This window comes from Chanodichthys erythropterus, chromosome 12 (genome assembly GCF_024489055.1).
Source record: "Chanodichthys erythropterus isolate Z2021 chromosome 12, ASM2448905v1, whole genome shotgun sequence".
Taxonomy (NCBI): Eukaryota; Metazoa; Chordata; class Actinopteri; order Cypriniformes; family Xenocyprididae; genus Chanodichthys; species Chanodichthys erythropterus.
Genome location: NC_090232.1, coordinates 333,077 through 356,306, shown reverse-complemented (window position 1 = coordinate 356,306; position 23,230 = coordinate 333,077). Strand labels below are relative to the sequence as shown.

Genomic DNA, 23,230 nt, shown 5'->3' with positions numbered 1-23,230 from the left:
AGGTGCGTGTTGTGATGTGTGTTGAGATGCGTGTTGCGCTGGTTGTGACGCGTGTTTAGGTGCGTGTTGTGATGTGTGTTGAGATGCGTGTTGCGCTGGTTGTGACGCGTGTTTAGGTGCGTGTTGTGATGTGTGTTGAGATGCGTGTTGCGCTGGTTGTGACGCGTGTTTAGGTGCGTGTTGTGATGTGTGTTGAGATGCGTGTTGCGCTGGTTGTGACGCGTGTTTAGGTGCGTGTTGTGATGTGTGTTGAGATGCGTGTTGCGCTGGTTGTGACGCGTGTTTAGGTGCGTGTTGTGATGTGTGTTGAGATGCGTGTTGCGCTGGTTGTGACGCGTGTTTAGGTGCGTGTTGTGATGTGTGTTGAGATGCGTGTTGCGCTGGTTGTGACGCGTGTTTAGGTGCGTGTTGTGATGTGTGTTGAGATGCGTGTTGCGCTGGTTGTGACGCGTGTTTAGGTGCGTGTTGTGATGTGTGTTGAGATGCGTGTTGCGCTGGTTGTGACGCGTGTTTAGGTGCGTGTTGTGATGTGTGTTGAGATGCGTGTTGCGCTGGTTGTGACGCGTGTTTAGGTGCGTGTTGTGATGTGTGTTGAGATGCGTGTTGCGCTGGTTGTGACGCGTGTTTAGGTGCGTGTTGTGATGTGTGTTGAGATGCGTGTTGCGCTGGTTGTGACGCGTGTTTAGGTGCGTGTTGTGATGTGTGTTGAGATGCGTGTTGCGCTGGTTGTGACGCGTGTTTAGGTGCGTGTTGTGATGTGTGTTGAGATGCGTGTTGCGCTGGTTGTGATGCGTGTTTAGGTGCGTGTTGTGATGTGTGTTGAGATGCGTGTTGCGCTGGTTGTGACGCGTGTTTAGGTGCGTGTTGTGATGTGTGTTGAGATGCGTGTTGCGCTGGTTGTGACGCGTGTTTAGGTGCGTGTTGTGATGTGTGTTGAGATGCGTGTTGCGCTGGTTGTGACGCGTGTTTAGGTGCGTGTTGTGATGTGTGTTGAGATGCGTGTTGCGCTGGTTGTGACGCGTGTTTAGGTGCGTGTTGTGATGTGTGTTGAGATGCGTGTTGCGCTGGTTGTGATGCGTGTTTAGGTGCGTGTTGTGATGTGTGTTGAGATGCGTGTTGCGCTGGTTGTGACGCGTGTTTAGGTGCGTGTTGTGATGTGTGTTGAGATGCGTGTTGCGCTGGTTGTGACGCGTGTTTAGGTGCGTGTTGTGATGTGTGTTGAGATGCGTGTTGCGCTGGTTGTGACGCGTGTTTAGGTGCGTGTTGTGATGTGTGTTGAGATGCGTGTTGCGCTGGTTGTGACGCGTGTTTAGGTGCGTGTTGTGATGTGTGTTGAGATGCGTGTTGCGCTGGTTGTGATGCGTGTTTAGGTGCGTGTTGTGATGTGTGTTGAGATGCGTGTTGCGCTGGTTGTGATGCGTGTTTAGGTGCGTGTTGTGATGTGTGTTGAGATGCGTGTTGCGCTGGTTGTGATGCGTGTTTAGGTGCGTGTTGTGATGTGTGTTGAGATGCGTGTTGCGCTGGTTGTGATGCGTGTTTAGGTGCGTGTTGTGATGTGTGTTGAGATGCGTGTTGCGCTGGTTGTGACGCGTGTTTAGGTGCGTGTTGTGATGTGTGTTGAGATGCGTGTTGCGCTGGTTGTGACGCGTGTTTAGGTGCGTGTTGTGATGTGTGTTGAGATGCGTGTTGCGCTGGTTGTGATGCGTGTTTAGGTGCGTGTTGTGATGTGTGTTGAGATGCGTGTTGCGCTGGTTGTGACGCGTGTTTAGGTGCGTGTTGTGATGTGTGTTGAGATGCGTGTTGCGCTGGTTGTGACGCGTGTTTAGGTGCGTGTTGTGATGTGTGTTGAGATGCGTGTTGCGCTGGTTGTGACGCGTGTTTAGGTGCGTGTTGTGATGTGTGTTGAGATGCGTGTTGCGCTGGTTGTGACGCGTGTTTAGGTGCGTGTTGTGATGTGTGTTGAGATGCGTGTTGCGCTGGTTGTGACGCGTGTTTAGGTGCGTGTTGTGATGTGTGTTGAGATGCGTGTTGCGCTGGTTGTGACGCGTGTTTAGGTGCGTGTTGTGATGTGTGTTGAGATGCGTGTTGCGCTGGTTGTGACGCGTGTTTAGGTGCGTGTTGTGATGTGTGTTGAGATGCGTGTTGCGCTGGTTGTGACGCGTGTTTAGGTGCGTGTTGTGATGTGTGTTGAGATGCGTGTTGCGCTGGTTGTGACGCGTGTTTAGGTGCGTGTTGTGATGTGTGTTGAGATGCGTGTTGCGCTGGTTGTGACGCGTGTTTAGGTGCGTGTTGTGATGTGTGTTGAGATGCGTGTTGCGCTGGTTGTGACGCGTGTTTAGGTGCGTGTTGTGATGTGTGTTGAGATGCGTGTTGCGCTGGTTGTGACGCGTGTTTAGGTGCGTGTTGTGATGTGTGTTGAGATGCGTGTTGCGCTGGTTGTGACGCGTGTTTAGGTGCGTGTTGTGATGTGTGTTGAGATGCGTGTTGCGCTGGTTGTGACGCGTGTTTAGGTGCGTGTTGTGATGTGTGTTGAGATGCGTGTTGCGCTGGTTGTGACGCGTGTTTAGGTGCGTGTTGTGATGTGTGTTGAGATGCGTGTTGCGCTGGTTGTGACGCGTGTTTAGGTGCGTGTTGTGATGTGTGTTGAGATGCGTGTTGCGCTGGTTGTGACGCGTGTTTAGGTGCGTGTTGTGATGTGTGTTGAGATGCGTGTTGCGCTGGTTGTGACGCGTGTTTAGGTGCGTGTTGTGATGTGTGTTGAGATGCGTGTTGCGCTGGTTGTGACGCGTGTTTAGGTGCGTGTTGTGATGTGTGTTGAGATGCGTGTTGCGCTGGTTGTGACGCGTGTTTAGGTGCGTGTTGTGATGTGTGTTGAGATGCGTGTTGCGCTGGTTGTGACGCGTGTTTAGGTGCGTGTTGTGATGTGTGTTGAGATGCGTGTTGCGCTGGTTGTGACGCGTGTTTAGGTGCGTGTTGTGATGTGTGTTGAGATGCGTGTTGCGCTGGTTGTGACGCGTGTTTAGGTGCGTGTTGTGATGTGTGTTGAGATGCGTGTTGCGCTGGTTGTGACGCGTGTTTAGGTGCGTGTTGTGATGTGTGTTGAGATGCGTGTTGCGCTGGTTGTGACGCGTGTTTAGGTGCGTGTTGTGATGTGTGTTGAGATGCGTGTTGCGCTGGTTGTGACGCGTGTTTAGGTGCGTGTTGTGATGTGTGTTGAGATGCGTGTTGCGCTGGTTGTGACGCGTGTTTAGGTGCGTGTTGTGATGTGTGTTGAGATGCGTGTTGCGCTGGTTGTGACGCGTGTTTAGGTGCGTGTTGTGATGTGTGTTGAGATGCGTGTTGCGCTGGTTGTGACGCGTGTTTAGGTGCGTGTTGTGATGTGTGTTGAGATGCGTGTTGCGCTGGTTGTGACGCGTGTTTAGGTGCGTGTTGTGATGTGTGTTGAGATGCGTGTTGCGCTGGTTGTGACGCGTGTTTAGGTGCGTGTTGTGATGTGTGTTGAGATGCGTGTTGCGCTGGTTGTGACGCGTGTTTAGGTGCGTGTTGTGATGTGTGTTGAGATGCGTGTTGCGCTGGTTGTGACGCGTGTTTAGGTGCGTGTTGTGATGTGTGTTGAGATGCGTGTTGCGCTGGTTGTGACGCGTGTTTAGGTGCGTGTTGTGATGTGTGTTGAGATGCGTGTTGCGCTGGTTGTGACGCGTGTTTAGGTGCGTGTTGTGATGTGTGTTGAGATGCGTGTTGCGCTGGTTGTGACGCGTGTTTAGGTGCGTGTTGTGATGTGTGTTGAGATGCGTGTTGCGCTGGTTGTGACGCGTGTTTAGGTGCGTGTTGTGATGTGTGTTGAGATGCGTGTTGCGCTGGTTGTGACGCGTGTTTAGGTGCGTGTTGTGATGTGTGTTGAGATGCGTGTTGCGCTGGTTGTGACGCGTGTTTAGGTGCGTGTTGTGATGTGTGTTGAGATGCGTGTTGCGCTGGTTGTGACGCGTGTTTAGGTGCGTGTTGTGATGTGTGTTGAGATGCGTGTTGCGCTGGTTGTGACGCGTGTTTAGGTGCGTGTTGTGATGTGTGTTGAGATGCGTGTTGCGCTGGTTGTGACGCGTGTTTAGGTGCGTGTTGTGATGTGTGTTGAGATGCGTGTTGCGCTGGTTGTGATGCGTGTTTAGGTGCGTGTTGTGATGTGTGTTGAGATGCGTGTTGCGCTGGTTGTGACGCGTGTTTAGGTGCGTGTTGTGATGTGTGTTGAGATGCGTGTTGCGCTGGTTGTGATGCGTGTTTAGGTGCGTGTTGTGATGTGTGTTGAGATGCGTGTTGCGCTGGTTGTGACGCGTGTTTAGGTGCGTGTTGTGATGTGTGTTGAGATGCGTGTTGCGCTGGTTGTGACGCGTGTTTAGGTGCGTGTTGTGATGTGTGTTGAGATGCGTGTTGCGCTGGTTGTGACGCGTGTTTAGGTGCGTGTTGTGATGTGTGTTGAGATGCGTGTTGCGCTGGTTGTGATGCGTGTTTAGGTGCGTGTTGTGATGTGTGTTGAGATGCGTGTTGCGCTGGTTGTGATGCGTGTTTAGGTGCGTGTTGTGATGTGTGTTGAGATGCGTGTTGCGCTGGTTGTGACGCGTGTTTAGGTGCGTGTTGTGATGTGTGTTGAGATGCGTGTTGCGCTGGTTGTGATGCGTGTTTAGGTGCGTGTTGTGATGTGTGTTGAGATGCGTGTTGCGCTGGTTGTGATGCGTGTTTAGGTGCGTGTTGTGATGTGTGTTGAGATGCGTGTTGCGCTGGTTGTGATGCGTGTTTAGGTGCGTGTTGTGATGTGTGTTGAGATGCGTGTTGCGCTGGTTGTGATGCGTGTTTAGGTGCGTGTTGTGATGTGTGTTGCGATGCGTGTTGCGCTTGTTGTTCAGCGTGTTTAGGTGCGTGTTGTGATGTGTGTAGAGATTCGTGTCGCGCTGGTTGTGATGCGTGTTTAGGTGCGTGTTGTGATGTGTGTTGAGATGCGTGTTGCGCTGGTTGTGATGCGTGTTTAGGTGCGTGTTGTGATGTGTGTTGAGATGCGTGTTGCGCTGGTTGTGATGCGTGTTTAGGTGCGTGTTGTGATGTGTGTTGAGATGCGTGTTGCGCTGGTTGTGCCGCGTGTTTCGGTGCGTGTTGTGATGTGTGTTGTGATGCGTGTTGCGCTGGTTGTGATGCGTGTTTAGGTGCGTGTTGTGATGCGTGTTGCGCTGGTTGTGATGTGTGTTTAGGTGCGTGTTGTGATGTGTGTTGAGATGCGTGTTGCGCTGGTTGTGATGCGTGTTTAGGTGCGTGTTGTGATGTGTGTTGTGATGCGTGTTGCGCTGGTTGTGATGCGTGTTTAGGTGCGTGTTGTGATGTGTGTTGAGATGCGTGTTGCGCTGGTTGTGATGCGTGTTTAGGTGCGTGTTGTGATGTGTGTTGAGATGCGTGTTGCGCTGGTTGTGATGCGTGTTTAGGTGCGTGTTGTGATGTGTGTTGAGATGCGTGTTGCGCTGGTTGTGATGCGTGTTTAGGTGCGTGTTGTGATGTGTGTTGAGATGCGTGTTGCGCTGGTTGTGATGCGTGTTTAGGTGCGTGTTGTGATGTGTGTTGAGATGCGTGTTGCGCTGGTTGTGATGCGTGTTTAGGTGCGTGTTGTGATGTGTGTTGAGATGCGTGTTGCGCTGGTTGTGACGCGTGTTTAGGTGCGTGTTGTGATGTGTGTTGAGATGCGTGTTGCGCTGGTTGTGACGCGTGTTTAGGTGCGTGTTGTGATGTGTGTTGAGATGCGTGTTGCGCTGGTTGTGATGCGTGTTTAGGTGCGTGTTGTGATGTGTGTTGAGATGCGTGTTGCGCTGGTTGTGATGCGTGTTTAGGTGCGTGTTGTGATGTGTGTTGAGATGCGTGTTGCGCTGGTTGTGATGTGTGTTTAGGTGCGTGTTGTGATGTGTGTTGAGATGCGTGTTGCGCTGGTTGTGATGCGTGTTTAGGTGCGTGTTGTGATGTGTGTTGAGATGCGTGTTGCGCTGGTTGTGACGCGTGTTTAGGTGCGTGTTGTGATGTGTGTTGAGATGCGTGTTGCGCTGGTTGTGACGCGTGTTTAGGTGCGTGTTGTGATGTGTGTTGAGATGCGTGTTGCGCTGGTTGTGATGCGTGTTTAGGTGCGTGTTGTGATGTGTGTTGAGATGCGTGTTGCGCTGGTTGTGATGTGTGTTTAGGTGCGTGTTGTGATGTGTGTTGAGATGCGTGTTGCGCTGGTTGTGATGCGTGTTTAGGTGCGTGTTGTGATGTGTGTTGAGATGCGTGTTGCGCTGGTTGTGACGCGTGTTTAGGTGCGTGTTGTGATGTGTGTTGAGATGCGTGTTGCGCTGGTTGTGATGCGTGTTTAGGTGCGTGTTGTGATGTGTGTTGAGATGCGTGTTGCGCTGGTTGTGATGCGTGTTTAGGTGCGTGTTGTGATGTGTGTTGAGATGCGTGTTGCGCTGGTTGTGATGCGTGTTTAGGTGCGTGTTGTGATGTGTGTTGAGATGCGTGTTGCGCTGGTTGTGATGCGTGTTTAGGTGCGTGTTGTGATGTGTGTTGAGATGCGTGTTGCGCTGGTTGTGATGCGTGTTTAGGTGCGTGTTGTGATGTGTGTTGAGATGCGTGTTGCGCTGGTTGTGATGCGTGTTTAGGTGCGTGTTGTGATGTGTGTTGAGATGCGTGTTGCGCTGGTTGTGATGCGTGTTTAGGTGCGTGTTGTGATGTGTGTTGAGATGCGTGTTGCGCTGGTTGTGATGCGTGTTTAGGTGCGTGTTGTGATGTGTGTTGAGATGCGTGTTGCGCTGGTTGTGATGCGTGTTTAGGTGCGTGTTGTGATGTGTGTTGAGATGCGTGTTGCGCTGGTTGTGATGCGTGTTTAGGTGCGTGTTGTGATGTGTGTTGAGATGCGTGTTGCGCTGGTTGTGATGCGTGTTTAGGTGCGTGTTGTGATGTGTGTTGAGATGCGTGTTGCGCTGGTTGTGACGCGTGTTTAGGTGCGTGTTGTGATGTGTGTTGAGATGCGTGTTGCGCTGGTTGTGACGCGTGTTTAGGTGCGTGTTGTGATGTGTGTTGAGATGCGTGTTGCGCTGGTTGTGATGCGTGTTTAGGTGCGTGTTGTGATGTGTGTTGAGATGCGTGTTGCGCTGGTTGTGATGCGTGTTTAGGTGCGTGTTGTGATGTGTGTTGAGATGCGTGTTGCGCTGGTTGTGATGCGTGTTTAGGTGCGTGTTGTGATGTGTGTTGAGATGCGTGTTGCGCTGGTTGTGACGCGTGTTTAGGTGCGTGTTGTGATGTGTGTTGAGATGCGTGTTGCGCTGGTTGTGACGCGTGTTTAGGTGCGTGTTGTGATGTGTGTTGAGATGCGTGTTGCGCTGGTTGTGACGCGTGTTTAGGTGCGTGTTGTGATGTGTGTTGAGATGCGTGTTGCGCTGGTTGTGACGCGTGTTTAGGTGCGTGTTGTGATGTGTGTTGAGATGCGTGTTGCGCTGGTTGTGACGCGTGTTTAGGTGCGTGTTGTGATGTGTGTTGAGATGCGTGTTGCGCTGGTTGTGATGCGTGTTTAGGTGCGTGTTGTGATGTGTGTTGAGATGCGTGTTGCGCTGGTTGTGATGTGTGTTTAGGTGCGTGTTGTGATGTGTGTTGAGATGCGTGTTGCGCTGGTTGTGATGTGTGTTTAGGTGCGTGTTGTGATGTGTGTTGAGATGCGTGTTGCGCTGGTTGTGACGCGTGTTTAGGTGCGTGTTGTGATGTGTGTTGTGATGTGTGTTGCGCTGGTTGTGATGCGTGTTTAGGTGCGTGTTGTGATGTGTGTTGTGATGTGTGTTGAGATGCGTGTTGCGCTGGTTGTGATGCGTGTTTAGGTGCGTGTTGTGATGTGTGTTGTGATGCGTGTTTAGGTGCGTGTTGTGATGCGTGTTGCGCTGGTTGTGATGCGTGTTTAGGTGCGTGTTGTGATGCGTGTTGCGCTGGTTGTGATGCGTGTTTAGGTGCGTGTTGTGATGCGTGTTGCGCTGGTTGTGATGTGTGTTTAGGTGCGTGTTGTGATGTGTGTTGAGATGCGTGTTGCGCTGGTTGTGATGTGTGTTTAGGTGCGTGTTGTGATGTGTGTTGTGATGTGTGTTGCGCTGGTTGTGATGCGTGTTTAGGTGCGTGTTGTGATGCGTGTTGCGCTGGTTGTGATGTGTGTTTAGGTGCGTGTTGTGATGTGTGTTGAGATGCGTGTTGTGATGTGTGTTGTGATGTGTGTTTAGGTGCGTGTTGTGATGTGTGTTGTGATGTGTGTTGCGCTGGTTGTGATGCGTGTTTAGGTGCGTGTTGTGATGCGTGTTGCGCTGGTTGTGATGTGTGTTTAGGTGCGTGTTGTGATGAGTGTTGTGATGTGTGTTGCGCTGGTTGTGATGCGTGTTTAGGTGCGTGTTGTGATGTGTGTTGTGATGCGTGTTGCGCTGGTTGTGATGCGTGTTTAGGTGCGTGTTGTGATGCGTGTTGCGCTGGTTGTGATGCGTGTTTAGGTGCGTGTTGTGATGCGTGTTGCGCTGGTTGTGACGCGTGTTTAGGTGCGTGTTGTGATGCGTGTTGCGCTGGTTGTGATGCGTGTTGCGCTGGTTGTGACGCGTGTTTAGGTGCGTGTTGTGATGCGTGTTGAGATGCGTGTTGCGCTGGTTGTGATGTGTGTTTAGGTGCGTGTTGTGATGTGTGTTGAGATGCGTGTTGCGCTGGTTGTGATGTGTGTTTAGGTGCGTGTTGTGATGTGTGTTGAGATGCGTGTTGCGCTGGTTGTGATGTGTGTTTAGGTGCGTGTTGTGATGTGTGTTGAGATGCGTGTTGCGCTGGTTGTGACGCGTGTTTAGGTGCGTGTTGTGATGTGTGTTGTGATGTGTGTTGCGCTGGTTGTGATGCGTGTTTAGGTGCGTGTTGTGATGTGTGTTGTGATGTGTGTTGAGATGCGTGTTGCGCTGGTTGTGATGCGTGTTTAGGTGCGTGTTGTGATGTGTGTTGTGATGCGTGTTTAGGTGCGTGTTGTGATGCGTGTTGCGCTGGTTGTGATGCGTGTTGCGCTGGTTGTGATGCGTGTTTAGGTGCGTGTTGTGATGCGTGTTGCGCTGGTTGTGATGCGTGTTTAGGTGCGTGTTGTGATGTGTGTTGAGATGCGTGTTGCGCTGGTTGTGATGTGTGTTTAGGTGCGTGTTGTGATGTGTGTTGCGCTGGTTGTGATGCGTGTTTAGGTGCGTGTTGTGATGCGTGTTGCGCTGGTTGTGACGCGTGTTTAGGTGCGTGTTGTGATGTGTGTTGTGATGTGTGTTGCGCTGGTTGTGATGCGTGTTTAGGTGCGTGTTGTGATGTGTGTTGTGATGCGTGTTGCGCTGGTTGTGATGCGTGTTTAGGTGCGTGTTGTGATGCGTGTTGCGCTGGTTGTGATGCGTGTTGCGCTGGTTGTGATGCGTGTTTAGGTGCGTGTTGTGATGTGTGTTGAGATGCGTGTTGCGCTGGTTGTGACGCGTGTTTAGGTGCGTGTTGTGATGTGTGTTGCGCTGGTTGTGATGCGTGTTGCGCTGGTTGTGATGCGTGTTTAGGTGCATGTTGTGATGTGTGTTTAGGTGCGTGTTGTGATGCGTGTTGCGCTGGTTGTGATGCGTGTTTAGGTGCGTGTTGTGATGTGTGTTTAGGTGCGTGTTGTGATGCGTGTTGCGCTGGTTGTGATGCGTGTTTAGGTGCGTGTTGTGATGTGTGTTTAGGTGCGTGTTGTGATGCGTGTTGCGCTGGTTGTGATGCGTGTTTAGGTGCGTGTTGTGATGTGTGTTGAGATGCGTGTTGCGCTGGTTGTGATGCGTGTTTAGGTGCATGTTGTGATGTGTGTTTAGGTGCGTGTTGTGATGCGTGTTGCGCTGGTTGTGATGCGTGTTTAGGTGCGTGTTGTGATGTGTGTTGAGATGCGTGTTGCGCTGGTTGTGACGCGTGTTTAGGTGCGTGTTGTGATGTGTGTTGAGATGCGTGTTGCGCTGGTTGTGATGCGTGTTTAGGTGCGTGTTGTGATGTGTGTTGAGATGCGTGTTGTGATGTGTGTTGAGATGCGTGTTGCGCTGGTTGTGATGCGTGTTTAGGTGCGTGTTGTGATGTGTGTTGAGATGCGTGTTGCGCTGGTTGTGATGCGTGTTTAGGTGCGTGTTGTGATGTGTGTTGAGATGCGTGTTGCGCTGGTTGTGATGCGTGTTTAGGTGCGTGTTGTGATGTGTGTTGAGATGCGTGTTGCGCTGGTTGTGATGCGTGTTTAGGTGCGTGTTGTGATGTGTGTTGAGATGCGTGTTGCGCTGGTTGTGACGCGTGTTTAGGTGCGTGTTGTGATGTGTGTTGAGATGCGTGTTGCGCTGGTTGTGACGCGTGTTTAGGTGCGTGTTGTGATGTGTGTTGAGATGCGTGTTGCGCTGGTTGTGATGCGTGTTTAGGTGCGTGTTGTGATGTGTGTTGAGATGCGTGTTGCGCTGGTTGTGATGCGTGTTTAGGTGCGTGTTGTGATGTGTGTTGAGATGCGTGTTGCGCTGGTTGTGACGCGTGTTTAGGTGCGTGTTGTGATGTGTGTTGAGATGCGTGTTGCGCTGGTTGTGATGCGTGTTTAGGTGCGTGTTGTGATGTGTGTTGAGATGCGTGTTGTGATGTGTGTTGAGATGCGTGTTGCGCTGGTTGTGATGCGTGTTTAGGTGCGTGTTGTGATGTGTGTTGTGATGCGTGTTGTGATGTGTGTTGAGATGCTTGTTGCGCTGGTTGTGATGCATGTTTAGGTGCGTGTTGTGATGTGTGTTGCGCTGGTTGTGATGCGTGTTTAGGTGCGTGTTGTGATGCGTGTTGCGCTGGTTGTGATGCGTGTTTAGGTGCGTGTTGTGATGCGTGTTGCGCTGGTTGTGATGCGTGTTTAGGTGCGTGTTGTGATGCGTGTTGCGCTGGTTGTGATGCGTGTTTAGGTGCGTGTTGTGATGTGTGTTGCGCTGGTTGTGATGCGTGTTTAGGCGCGTGTTGTGATGCGTGTTTAGGTGCGTGTTGTGATGCGTGTTGCGCTGCTTGTGATGCGTGTTTAGGTGCGTGTTGTGATGCGTGTTGCGCTGGTTGTGATGCGTGTTTAGGTGCGTGTTGTGATGCGTGTTGCGCTGGTTGTGATGCGTGTTTAGGTGCGTGTTGTGATGCGTGTTGCGCTGGTTGTGATGCGTGTTTAGGTGCGTGTTGTGATGTGTGTTGCGCTGGTTGTGATGCGTGTTTAGGTGCGTGTTGTGATGCGTGTTGCGCTGGTTGTGATGCGTGTTTAGGTGCGTGTTGTGATGCGTGTTGAGATGCGTGTTGAGATGCGTGTTGCGCTGGTTGTGATGCGTGTTTAGGTGCGTGTTGTGATGTGTGTTGAGATGCGTGTTGCACTGGTTGTGATGCGTGTTGCGCTGGTTGTGATGCGTGTTTAGGTGCGTGTTGTGATGTGTGTTGAGATGCGTGTTGCGCTGGTTGTGATGCGTGTTTAGGTGCGTGTTGTGATGTGTGTTGAGATGCGTGTTGCGCTGGTTGTGATGCGTGTTTAGGTGCGTGTTGTGATGTGTGTTGAGATGCGTGTTGCGCTGGTTGTGATGCGTGTTTAGGTGCGTGTTGTGATGCGTGTTGCGCTGGTTGTGACGCGTGTTTAGGTGCGTGTTGTGATGTGTGTTGAGATGCGTGTTGCGCTGGTTGTGATGCGTGTTTAGGTGCGTGTTGTGATGCGTGTTGCGCTGGTTGTGATGCGTGTTTAGGTGCGTGTTGTGATGCGTGTTGCGCTGGTTGTGACGCGTGTTTAGGTGCGTGTTGTGATGCGTGTTGAGATGCATGTTGTGATGCGTGTTGCGCTGGTTGTGACGCGTGTTTAGGTGCGTGTTGTGATGCGTGTTGCGCTGGTTGTGATGCGTGTTGCGCTGGTTGTGATGCGTGTTTAGGTGCGTGTTGTGATGTGTGTTGAGATGCGTGTTGCGCTGGTTGTGACGCGTGTTTAGGTGCGTGTTGTGATGTGTGTTGAGATGCGTGTTGTGATGCGTGTTGCGCTGGTTGTGACGCGTGTTTAGGTGCGTGTTGTGATGTGTGTTGTGATGCGTGTTGTGATGCGTGTTGTGATGCGTGTTGCGCTGGTTGTGATGTGTGTTTAGGTGCGTGTTGTGATGCGTGTTGCGCTGGTTGTGACGCGTGTTTAGGTGCGTGTTGTGATGCGTGTTGTGATGCGTGTTGTGATGCGTGTTGTGATGCGTGTTGTGATGCGTGTTGTGATGCGTGTTGCGCTGGTTGTGACGCGTGTTTAGGTGCGTGTTGTGATGTGTGTTGCGCTGGTTGTGATGCGTGTTTAGGTGCGTGTTGTGATGCGTGTTGCGCTGGTTGTGATGCGTGTTTAGGTGCGTGTTGTGATGCGTGTTGCGCTGGTTGTGATGCGTGTTTAGGTGCGTGTTGTGATGCGTGTTGCGCTGGTTGTGACGCGTGTTTAGGTGCGTGTTGTGATGCGTGTTGCGCTGGTTGTGATGCGTGTTGCGCTGGTTGTGACGCGTGTTTAGGTGCGTGTTGTGATGCGTGTTGCGCTGGTTGTGATGCGTGTTGCGCTGGTTGTGATGCGTGTTGCGCTGGTTGTGATGCGTGTTGCGCTGGTTGTGACGCGTGTTTAGGTGCGTGTTGTGATGCGTGTTGTGATGCGTGTTGTGATGCGTGTTGCGCTGGTTGTGACGCGTGTTTAGGTGCGTGTTGTGATGTGTGTTGTGATGCGTGTTGTGATGCGTGTTGCGCTGGTTGTGATGTGTGTTTAGGTGCGTGTTGTGATGCGTGTTGCGCTGGTTGTGACGCGTGTTTAGGTGCGTGTTGTGATGCGTGTTGCGCTGGTTGTGATGCGTGTTGCGCTGGTTGTGACGCGTGTTTAGGTGCGTGTTGTGATGCGTGTTGCGCTGGTTGTGATGCGTGTTTAGGTGTGTGTTGTGACGCGTGTTGCGCTGGTTGTGACGCGTGTTGCGCTGGTTGTGACGCGTGTTGCGCTGGTTGTGACGCGTGTTGCGCTGGTTGTGACGCGTGTTGCGCTGGTTGTGACGCGTGTTGCGCTGGTTGTGACGCGTGTTGCGCTGGTTGTGATGCGTGTTGCGCTGGTTGTGATGCGTGTTGCGCTGGTTGTCACGCGTGTTTAGGTGCGTGTTGTGATGCGTGTTGCGCTGGTTGTGATGCGTGTTGCGCTGGTTGTGATGCGTGTTGCGCTGGTTGTGACGCGTGTTTAGGTGCGTGTTGTGATGCGTGTTGCGCTGGTTGTGATGCGTGTTGCGCTGGTTGTGATGCGTGTTTAGGTGCGTGTTGTGATGCGTGTTGCGCTGGTTGTGATGCGTGTTGCGCTGGTTGTGATGCGTGTTGCGCTGGTTGTGACGCGTGTTGCGCTGGTTGTGACGCGTGTTGCGCTGGTTGTGACGCGTGTTGCGCTGGTTGTGACGCGTGTTGCGCTGGTTGTGATGCGTGTTTAGGTGCGTGTTGTGATGCGTGTTGCGCTGGTTTTGACGCGTGTTTAGGTGCGTGTTGTGATGCGTGTTGCGCTGGTTGTGACGCGTGTTTAGGTGCGTGTTGTGATGCGTGTTGCGCTGGTTGTGATGCGTGTTGCGCTGGTTGTGACGCGTGTTTAGGTGCGTGTTGTGATGCGTGTTGCGCTGGTTGTGATGCGTGTTGCGCTGGTTGTGACGCGTGTTTAGGTGCGTGTTGTGATGCGTGTTGCGCTGGTTGTGATGCGTGTTTAGGTGTGTGTTGTGACGCGTGTTGCGCTGGTTGTGACGCGTGTTGCGCTGGTTGTGACGCGTGTTGCGCTGGTTGTGACGCGTGTTGCGCTGGTTGTGACGCGTGTTGCGCTGGTTGTGACGCGTGTTGCGCTGGTTGTGACGCGTGTTGCGCTGGTTGTGACGCGTGTTGCGCTGGTTGTGATGCGTGTTGCGCTGGTTGTGACGCGTGTTTAGGTGCGTGTTGTGATGCGTGTTGCGCTGGTTGTGATGCGTGTTGCGCTGGTTGTGATGCGTGTTGCGCTGGTTGTGACGCGTGTTTAGGTGCGTGTTGTGATGCGTGTTGCGCTGGTTGTGATGCGTGTTGCGCTGGTTGTGATGCGTGTTTAGGTGCGTGTTGTGATGCGTGTTGCGCTGGTTGTGATGCGTGTTTAGGTGTGTGTTGTGACGCGTGTTGCGCTGGTTGTGACGCGTGTTGCGCTGGTTGTGACGCGTGTTGCGCTGGTTGTGACGCGTGTTGCGCTGGTTGTGACGCGTGTTGAGCTGGTTGTGGCGCGTGTTGCGCTGGTTGTGCTGCGTGTTGCGCTGGTTGTGAGGCGTGTTTAGGTGCGGGTTGTGACGCGTGTTGCGCTGGTTGTGATGCGTGTTGCGCTGGTTGTCACGCTGCGTGTTTAGGTGCGTGTTGTGATGCGTGTTGCGCTGGTTGTGATGCGTGTTGCGCTGGTTGTGATGCGTGTTTGCGCTGGTTGTGACGCGTGTTTAGGTGCGTGTTGTGATGCGTGTTGCGCTGGTTGTGATGCGTGTTGCGATGGTTGTGATGCGTGTTTAGGTGCGTGTTGTGATTCGTGTTTCTCTGGTTGTGATGCGTGTTGCGCTGGTTGTGATGCGTGTTGGGGTGGTTGTGACGCGTGTTGCGCTGGTTGTGTCGCTGCGTGTTGCGCTGGTTGTGACGCTGCGCTGGTTGTGGCGTGTTGCGCTGGTTGTGACGCGTGTTGCGCTGGTTGTGATGCGTGTTGAGGTGCGTGTTGTGATGTGTGTTGCGCTGGTTGTGACGCGTGTTGCGCTGGTTGTGACGCGTGTTGCGCTGGTTGTGATGCGTGTTGCGCTGGTTGTGACGCGTGTTTAGGTGCGTGTTGTGATGCGTGTTGCGCTGGTTGTGATGCGTGTTGCGCTGGTTGTGACGCGTGTTTAGGTGCGTGTTGTGATGCGTGTTGCGCTGGTTGTGATGCGTGTTGCGCTGGTTGTGACGCGTGTTTAGGTGCGTGTTGTGATGCGTGTTTAGGTGCGTGTTGTGATGCGTGTTGCGCTGGTTGTGATGCGTGTTGCGCTGGTTGTGATGCGTGTTTAGGTGTGTGTTGTGACGCGTGTTGTGCTGGTTGTGACGCGTGTTGCGCTGGTTGTGACGCGTGTTGCGCTGGTTGTGACGCGTGTTGCGCTGGTTGTGACGCGTGTTGCGCTGGTTGTGACGCGTGTTGCGCTGGTTGTGACGCGTGTTGCGCTGGTTGTGACGCGTGTTGCGCTGGTTGTGACGCGTGTTGCGCTGGTTGTGACGCGTGTTGCGCTGGTTGTGACGCGTGTTGCGCTGGTTGTGACGCGTGTTGCGCTGGTTGTGACGCGTGTTGCGCTGGTTGTGACGCGTGTTGCGCTGGTTGTGACGCGTGTTGCGCTGGTTGTGACGCGTGTTTAGGTGCGTGTTGTGACGCGTGTTTAGGTGCGTGTTGTGATGCGTGTTGCGCCGGTTGTGATGCGTGTTGCGCCGGTTGTGACGCGTGTTGCGCCGGTTGTGACGCGTGTTGCGCCGGTTGTGACGCGTGTTGCGCTGGTTGTGACGCGTGTTGCGCTGGTTGTGACGCGTGTTGCGCTGGTTGTGACGCGTGTTGCGCTGGTTGTGACGCGTGTTGCGCTGGTTGTGTCGCGGGTTTAGGTGCGTGTTGTGACGCGGGTTGAGGTGCGTGTTGTGATGCGTGTTGCGCTGGTTGTGATGCGTGTTGCGCTGGTTGTGACGCGTGTTGCGCTGGTTGTGACGCGTGTTGCGCTGGTTGTGACGCGTGTTGCGCTGGTTGTGACGCGTGTTGCGCTGGTTGTGACGCGTGTTGCGCTGGTTGTGACGCGTGTTGCGCTGGTTGTGATGCGTGTTGCGCTGGTTGTGACGCTTGTTGCGCTGGTTGTGCGTGTTGCGCTGGTTGTGACGCGGTTGCGCTGGTTGTGATGCGTGTTGCGCTGGTTGTGACGCGTGTTGCGCTGGTTGTGACGCGTGTTGCGCTGGTTGTGACGCGTGTTGCGCTGGTTGTGACGCGTGTTTAGGTGCGTGTTGTGATGCGTGTTGCGCTGGTTGTGACGCGTGTTTAGGTGCGTGTTGTGATGCGTGTTGCGCTGGTTGTGATGCGTGTTGCGCTGGTTGTGACGCGTGTTTAGGTGCGTGTTGTGATGCGTGTTGCGCTGGTTGTGATGCGTGTTGCGCTGGTTGTGACGCTGGTTTAGGTGCTGTGTTGTGACGCGTGTTGCGCTGGTTGTGACGCGTGTTTAGGTGCGTGTTGTGACGCGTGTTGCGCTGGTTGTGACGCGTGTTGCGCTGGTTGTGACGCGTGTTGCGCTGGTTGTGATGCGTGTTGCGCTGGTTGTGACGCGTGTTTAGGTGCGTGTTGTGATGCGTGTTGCGCTGGTTGTGATGCGTGTTTAGGTGTGTGTTGTGACGCGTGTTGCGCTGGTTGTGACGCGTGTTGCGCTGGTTGTGACGCGTGTTGCGCTGGTTGTGACGCGTGTTGCGCTGGTTGTGACGCGTGTTGCGCTGGTTGTGACGCGTGTTGCGCTGGTTGTGACGCGTGTTGCGCTGGTTGTGACGCGTGTTGCGCTGGTTGTGACGCGTGTTGCGCTGGTTGTGACGCGTGTTGCGCTGGTTGTGACGCGTGTTGCGCTGGTTGTGACGCGTGTTGCGCTGGTTGTGACGCGTGTTGCGCTGGTTGTGACGCGTGTTGCGCTGGTTGTGACGCGTGTTGCGCTGGTTGTGACGCGTGTTGCGCTGGTTGTGACGCGTGTTGCGCTGGTTGTGATGCGTGTTGCGCTGGTTGTGATGCGTGTTGCGCTGGTTGTGATGCGTGTTGCGCTGGTTGTGACGCGTAGACTCACTCTGCGATGCTGACGATGACAGGAACAGACGCCAGAGCCAAACCGATCAGCAAAACCACCAGGAAGAAGAAGTGGGAACTAGACGCTCTAAACGGACGAGTGGCGGGACGGCAGTTAGTCACCAGAGACACCTGCGGTAGTTAATGAGCCGCTAGTTAATCACACACGATGCTCACATGCACGAATATTCAGTGTGAAGATTTAGTGCGATAAACATTTTAAAGGTAACCTTAATGAAACACATATCATCATGTACTGTACTATACCATAGCTGTACATCACTGCCATATTCACATTACACTGACACACTCGTCTCTGATTGATAACTGAATACTTCCCAAACTGTAACACTGAAATAAGCATCGTCTGTAAAACTGCTTTGAAACAAACTTGAACTGAATTGAGTTGTGACCTTTTTGAGGTAGAATACGAGGATGTATTTGACAGTGTTGATGGCGGGAAGCAAAGGGCAGTAAAATGTCCCTATCCAGCAGATGGTTTGGCCGTAGACGATCTCCAGCACGTTCTGAGGGACGGCGAACTCCTGCTGACCCCACCACTTGGCCAAACCGCAGTGGCAGTAATTCACGATGATCCTGAAACCACAAGAAAACTCTCAGAAATACACCTGACGGAGATCCTGAAGCACTCCCGTGGATGTGCAAAAGATGTTCGTACTTCCTAGGGAATTCCACGAAAATAGTGACGGCAGCGATGATCAGGAAGTCAAAGATCACGAGCTTGTACATCTCCTGCCCGACGTGAGTCTCCCAGCACTGCAGGACAACGGCACACACTTGTTTAGAGACGCATGGACAGACACCCAACATACGTGTGTGTGCGTGTGTGTGTGTGACGTACAGGGTAGCTCTCATGGTTGTAGCCGCAGGGACAGTCTGAACTTCTACAGGACGTGATCTGGACCCACAGAGAGAAGAGCAGCACACCGATGCTGGCCAAACGCATGAACACACACCTGAACACACACACATAATGAACATAACACGTGTCACTGGGATTCTGACACTGCACACGCATGATGTCTATCAGTTCAGAGTCTGTGTGTAAACAGACACACGTGTGTGTCACTGTTTCCTAACCAGATGTGATGTGATATAATGTTTCTTTTCATTTATTTGTAAGATCTCAGGTGAATTTTCCATTGCTGCTTTCAGCACAGCTATAAATATTGAAACAAACAAAAAAAAGAGAAGTACGGTTAAGCTTCCGTTTAACCATACTTGTTTTTGTGAGAATAAAACGTCTAAATTAAATCTGTATGTGATCATCAGAAGACTTGATTAAACCGTCATGTGGGTTTATTTTACCATCTCTTTATGAATGTTTTGAAGCGTCAGGAGTGAACAGACTTTCAGTGAATAGATTTTCATTAGAATATCTTCACTGGTGTTCAGAAGATGAAGGAAAGTCTTACAGGTTTGGAATGACATGAGGGCGAGTAAATGATGACTTTAACACATAGTGGCTGTGTCTCTCAGTATCATCTCAGTTTTACAAGCAACGTTTGGGAAACGCAAGAGCATTTATAGTAGAAAAAGCTGTTTTGAAATGTATGTGTGTGTCTCCTGCGCCGGAGGACGTGTGCGGTGCGAGCCTTGCCTCATCAGCGTGAAGCGGATCTCAAAGGCGGGCGAATAGTCCTCGAAGGTGATGATGAGGTTGAAGATGAGCGGCGTGATGAAGTTGGCCAGCGTGATGACGATGGAGGGCAGATACTCCACCACCAGCTCCAACAGGAAGGCACTCTTCTCCTCCTAAACACACAACCGTCAGTGGAAACCTGATCAGGAATGTAACACACACACCAGACGCTCTCACATCACCTCCGCCTGCTTGCGCTGCGAGAAGACCGTGGCGATGTAGATGCAGTAGAAGCACGCCACCAGGACGGCCATGACGGCGAGGTTGAGCGCGGCTCTGAGCGCGTAGATGCGGCACTTCTCGCCGCGCGTGCGGTTCGCCATCTTGCGCTTGATCCGCTCCTCCTCCAGATCCGTCTGTCGGCACATGAAGAAAAGAGTTATGTCCTCATCCGTCATGACCTCACCGCTGACGGTGACCGAAAGGAGACGTACCTTGAGCTCGTACAGTAAGCTGCTCCGCTTGAGGCGCGCGGCGTTCTCGTTGGTGATGCAGAAGTCCCAGCCGGCGAAGATCTTGTTGCAGAAGCTCTGGAAGCGATCCTCTTCTTGAATCAGCTTGCGTTTGAATCCGGCCGCAGACCTAAATGCACAGAAATCATCAGATCACACGCCACCTAGAGGTCTTCATGGGTCCACCTCGATCCCATAACCTGAGATCTGACCCGAGAGGGTTCAGGACCACGAGAACCGAATTCCAGGTGTGTCATCACTGACTCGGTTAAACGACACTGGTGAGCAGGGTCTGCTTTCATCGTTCAGTCTCAGGTCAGTTTAAACACTTATTTACACACGCCTGGTTCAGTTAAGAAGTGACTCGGGTCGGGTACGGATCTCAGGACCTGTGAAGACCTCTAACACCAACAGAGCTCAACAATCAACAGAAACAGAGCCGTGTTTGGACCTCTTGACGATCCAGACGAGGCTCAGCAGCAGGTACGAGACGGTGGCCAGCAGGTACGCCAGCGGCAGGTTGTAGGTGAAGCGGGAATGAATGAACTCCAGCTTATAGTAGCCGTAGAAGAGGTACGTGCGCTCCAGAAAGCCCTGCACACACACACACACACACACACACACACACACAGTGTTAGGGAGGTGTGAGCAGACGCTGTATTGAGCTGTCAGACGCGTCTCACCGTTCCAGACAGCAGATCTATGATGTGCTCATGAAACGCCACCAGACCCTGACGAGAGCTGGCCGGATACTCACTGCACGCGCTCACTGCAAACACACACACACACACGACATGAGTGAGTGTACATGTGTGAGTGTGTGATGTGAATGTGTGTGTGTGTGTGTGTGTGTGGTTACCGTTGGTGCTGCTGAAGGTGATGTTGTGTGGAGTGTGTGATGTGATGATCACCGGCAGCATCACAAACACAAACATCAGCAGAAACATGATGAAGTTCAGAAGCACCAGAAAGCGCAGGAATGAAAAATATGACAGGATTCCCGTCCCAAACATGCCTGAGGGAAACACACACACACACACACACACACACACACACACACACACACACACACACACACACACACACACTCTAATTATCGCACAGAACTGAATCAACACTGATCTATTGTCTTTTCAGTCATAGCTGATGAAGTCTGCATCATTGTTACTGCCGTGTTTTTACTGTAAAGCAGCTCTGAATCAATCTGTATCATATGAAGCGCTGCAGGATTAAAGGATTAGTTCACTTTCAGATAAAATTTCCTGATAATTTACTCTCCTCCATGTCATTCAAGATGTTCATGTCTTTCTTCAGTGGAAAAGAAATGAAGGTTTTTGATGAAAACATGCGTAGGACGTTCAGTGTAAGTGTTTTGAAGAATGCGGAAACGGAAGCACGTGCGCAGCGATATTTTGTGTTTATAAAGCATATACAGTTGTATTTTTTTAGAAAATGTCCGATGGTTTCTCTGGATAAGACTCTTATTCCTCGTCTGGGATCATGTAGAGCTCTTTGAAGCTGCACTGAAACTGACATTTGGACCTTCAACCCGTTGAACCCCAGTGAAGTCCACTAGTCCATGGATGACATGGAGGACAGTAAATTATCAGGAAATTTTCATTCTGAAGTCAACTAATCCTTTAACTGTGGCAAAGACATTAGTGACATTCTGACCCTCGATGAGATGAATATCTGCCCTCCAGAGCTGCAGAGACGAGAGGACGTCCATCCCGTCCTCCTTGAGCCGCTTCAGAGAGCGACGGACATTGAGCCTCCACAAACCCCAGCCTGTGAGAGCGCCGCCCTGCTGGAGACGCTGCTGTCTGCACACACGCACACACACACACACACACACACACACTGAACCTCACACCGTCACAGAGCACAGCTCGACAGAATCAGGTGGATGGGAGGAACTCACTTTTCCCGCTGTTTGTCCTGCATGCTCTTGGGAAGTTCCCTCACGGGCTTGAGCTCCTCCCCGCTGTGAACCGCTTTCTGCTCCGCCCATTTCCCGCTGCTGACGGACGGCTGCCGGCTCCGCCCACTGCCCCGCCTCCGGGCGCTGCCGCTGGAGCTGGACTTCCTGCGGTACAGCAGAGACTGGTAGCTGGGCAGCTGGTCCAGCAGGAGGTGACTGACCGGAGCCCGGCGGTCTGGGAAGAACACTGAGGGACACGAGCACAGAGTCACAACACGCCTGACCAAACGTGTGTGTGTGTGTGTGTGTGAGTACATCATGGGTTTACTGACGACTGCGTGAGTGAAGCTCTCTGGACACAAACATGGTCAGCAGATGAACAAACTGCCTCTGCTCTTCACAGAACTGACATTTTAATCCTGTTTGACTTGAACTATTTATACCATGAGCTCGTACTGCGAATCCAGCGCTCTCGAACACATGACTGTTCTACAGGAGTTTATGGAAACCTCGGGATGGTCCTAAAGCTCTCTCAGCAAAAACTGTGCATTACAGACACACATCTTGTCACATAATTATTTAATTTCAGAACTTTGAGAATGTGTGATTATCTCAGATCTGAAGAGGAGTTCAGAGGCTCACAGGGATTGAGATCTTCACTCGTGTGTGTGGAGACATTAACACATGTAATGATAAAAAATGAACAATATTTGACAGGTTTATGATTGACATATAATAGCTTATGCCTGTCACTGAGGTCTAAAACATAACTTTGATTAGCTTTTGACAATGTTTAACTTGTGATGTAAATAAAGATAAATAAATGTGTAAGTAAACAAATCTTAAAAAATGTTCAACAGTGTAAATGCATAAATATTATATATAAATGGGTGTGTGAATAAACATAAACCTGAAACATAACCCCTCTTTAGGATCAGTTTCAGTTTGAAGTGTAATATGAGCTGAGACACACACACACACACACACACACACACACTCTCACACACACAGACACACACACACACACACACACACACACACACACAGCAGATATTAGACACAATAGTATCATTCCGAACACGTCATCAAACACGTCGAGACTCGCAGCGCATATTTTCGATTGAACTGAGAAACGACAACCAAAGAAAAACACTTTAGTCTTTGTAGTTGATCAGATACATTTGTGGTGATAACTAAAACACACACACACACTGTTATATGGATTCACAAGTAAAGAAACAAACAATCATGTCAGTCACTGAACGGAAAGTAAACTCATTTCATGTCGTTTTCATGTTCACACGGAGAACTCTCGCAGTAACGCGCATGACGTCACCGTTATAAACACAGAGAAACTCACCCGCATCGCGCGCGTCCATCGGGTCAGACTGTGCTGTTATCGTGTCACACAGCTGTCGGTGTCAGAGGAGGAGAACTGCTCCATGATGCTGTTGTTCAATGTGTTCGCAGTGCATGACGGGTCACATTCAGCTGAATGAGATGTGTGACGTCAGCCATCAGCTGATCAGAGCTTGCTCAAAAAGTTGGTAACACTTACCATTAAGTTCATTAGTTAACTAATAATGAACTGCACTGAGCCTATACATCATTTATGAATGTTTGTTAATTTCAGCATACATTATTAAAATCTTTACAGTAAATAAAGTAACAAATGTACTGCTAGTTCATGTTAGTTCATACATTAACGTTAACGAATGAACATGATGAAAAAACTTGAGAAAATGAGATCCAGGCAGTCCAACAATAGTTATATCAGAGATCAATGTGTTAATTAAAAATTATAGAGACAAACAAATTAATTAAGTAAATAATAGTTAATAATAAAATCTAGAGTATTGTATCTAATAGATAAAGATGAAGAATACACAGAAAGAAGGAACAAAATTAAGATATTTGCAGAATGAAATGAGAGATAGAAGAGAAGAAGCAGAAGATGAAGAAGAGAAGCAAAAAGAGCTAAACTATCAAAGACTCAGTCCGTTTTATAACTTACATCCCAGTCAAACGTATGTCTAATAAGAAAAGGTCAAACAGACTGATCCAGTACAGTTGGTGTAACGGCTCAAATGTCAAAGACAGATGAAAATAGATACAGAAGGTGTTGTTTCGACACCCTTAAGGGAATTTTGCAGATCTTGATCTCAAATGAGCAACTCATTCTGAAAACACCATCGCTTCTCGTCCGATATCTGACACACTGGAGCGCTTGAAGAACAACTGAATACACACTCTTAAATATAAAAGAGGAATGACCATAAACACTTGAAAATATGATGAGGATTAATATATGGAGTAGGAGTACGTGAATATATGAA

General features: G+C 51.1%; 1 protein-coding gene across 2 annotated transcripts in view; it reads right to left on the bottom strand.

The window, feature by feature from the left end:
- LOC137031604 (transmembrane channel-like protein 7) overlaps positions 1 to 22,404 on the bottom strand; it is a 30,012-nt gene extending 7,608 nt beyond the window's left edge. Inside the window, exons 1-13 of one of the 2 annotated variants that reach the window (XM_067402666.1) lie at positions 22,255 to 22,404; positions 20,895 to 21,141; positions 20,648 to 20,796; positions 19,833 to 19,988; positions 19,657 to 19,742; positions 19,425 to 19,567; positions 18,956 to 19,103; positions 18,704 to 18,877; positions 18,480 to 18,634; positions 17,721 to 17,835; positions 17,538 to 17,635; positions 17,272 to 17,455; positions 16,860 to 16,990 (exon numbers count right to left, since the gene is read on the bottom strand). In XM_067402666.1, coding sequence (XP_067258767.1) covers positions 16,860 to 16,990; positions 17,272 to 17,455; positions 17,538 to 17,635; positions 17,721 to 17,835; positions 18,480 to 18,634; positions 18,704 to 18,877; positions 18,956 to 19,103; positions 19,425 to 19,567; positions 19,657 to 19,742; positions 19,833 to 19,988; positions 20,648 to 20,796; positions 20,895 to 21,141; positions 22,255 to 22,273 — 1,805 coding nt within the window. In that variant the 5' untranslated portion in view covers positions 22,274 to 22,404. The remainder of the gene's footprint in view (positions 1 to 16,859; positions 16,991 to 17,271; positions 17,456 to 17,537; positions 17,636 to 17,720; positions 17,836 to 18,479; positions 18,635 to 18,703; positions 18,878 to 18,955; positions 19,104 to 19,424; positions 19,568 to 19,656; positions 19,743 to 19,832; positions 19,989 to 20,647; positions 20,797 to 20,894; positions 21,142 to 22,254) is intronic. The other variant, XM_067402667.1, reaches the window with a different exon arrangement.
- Positions 22,405 to 23,230: the final 826 nt, after the last annotated feature.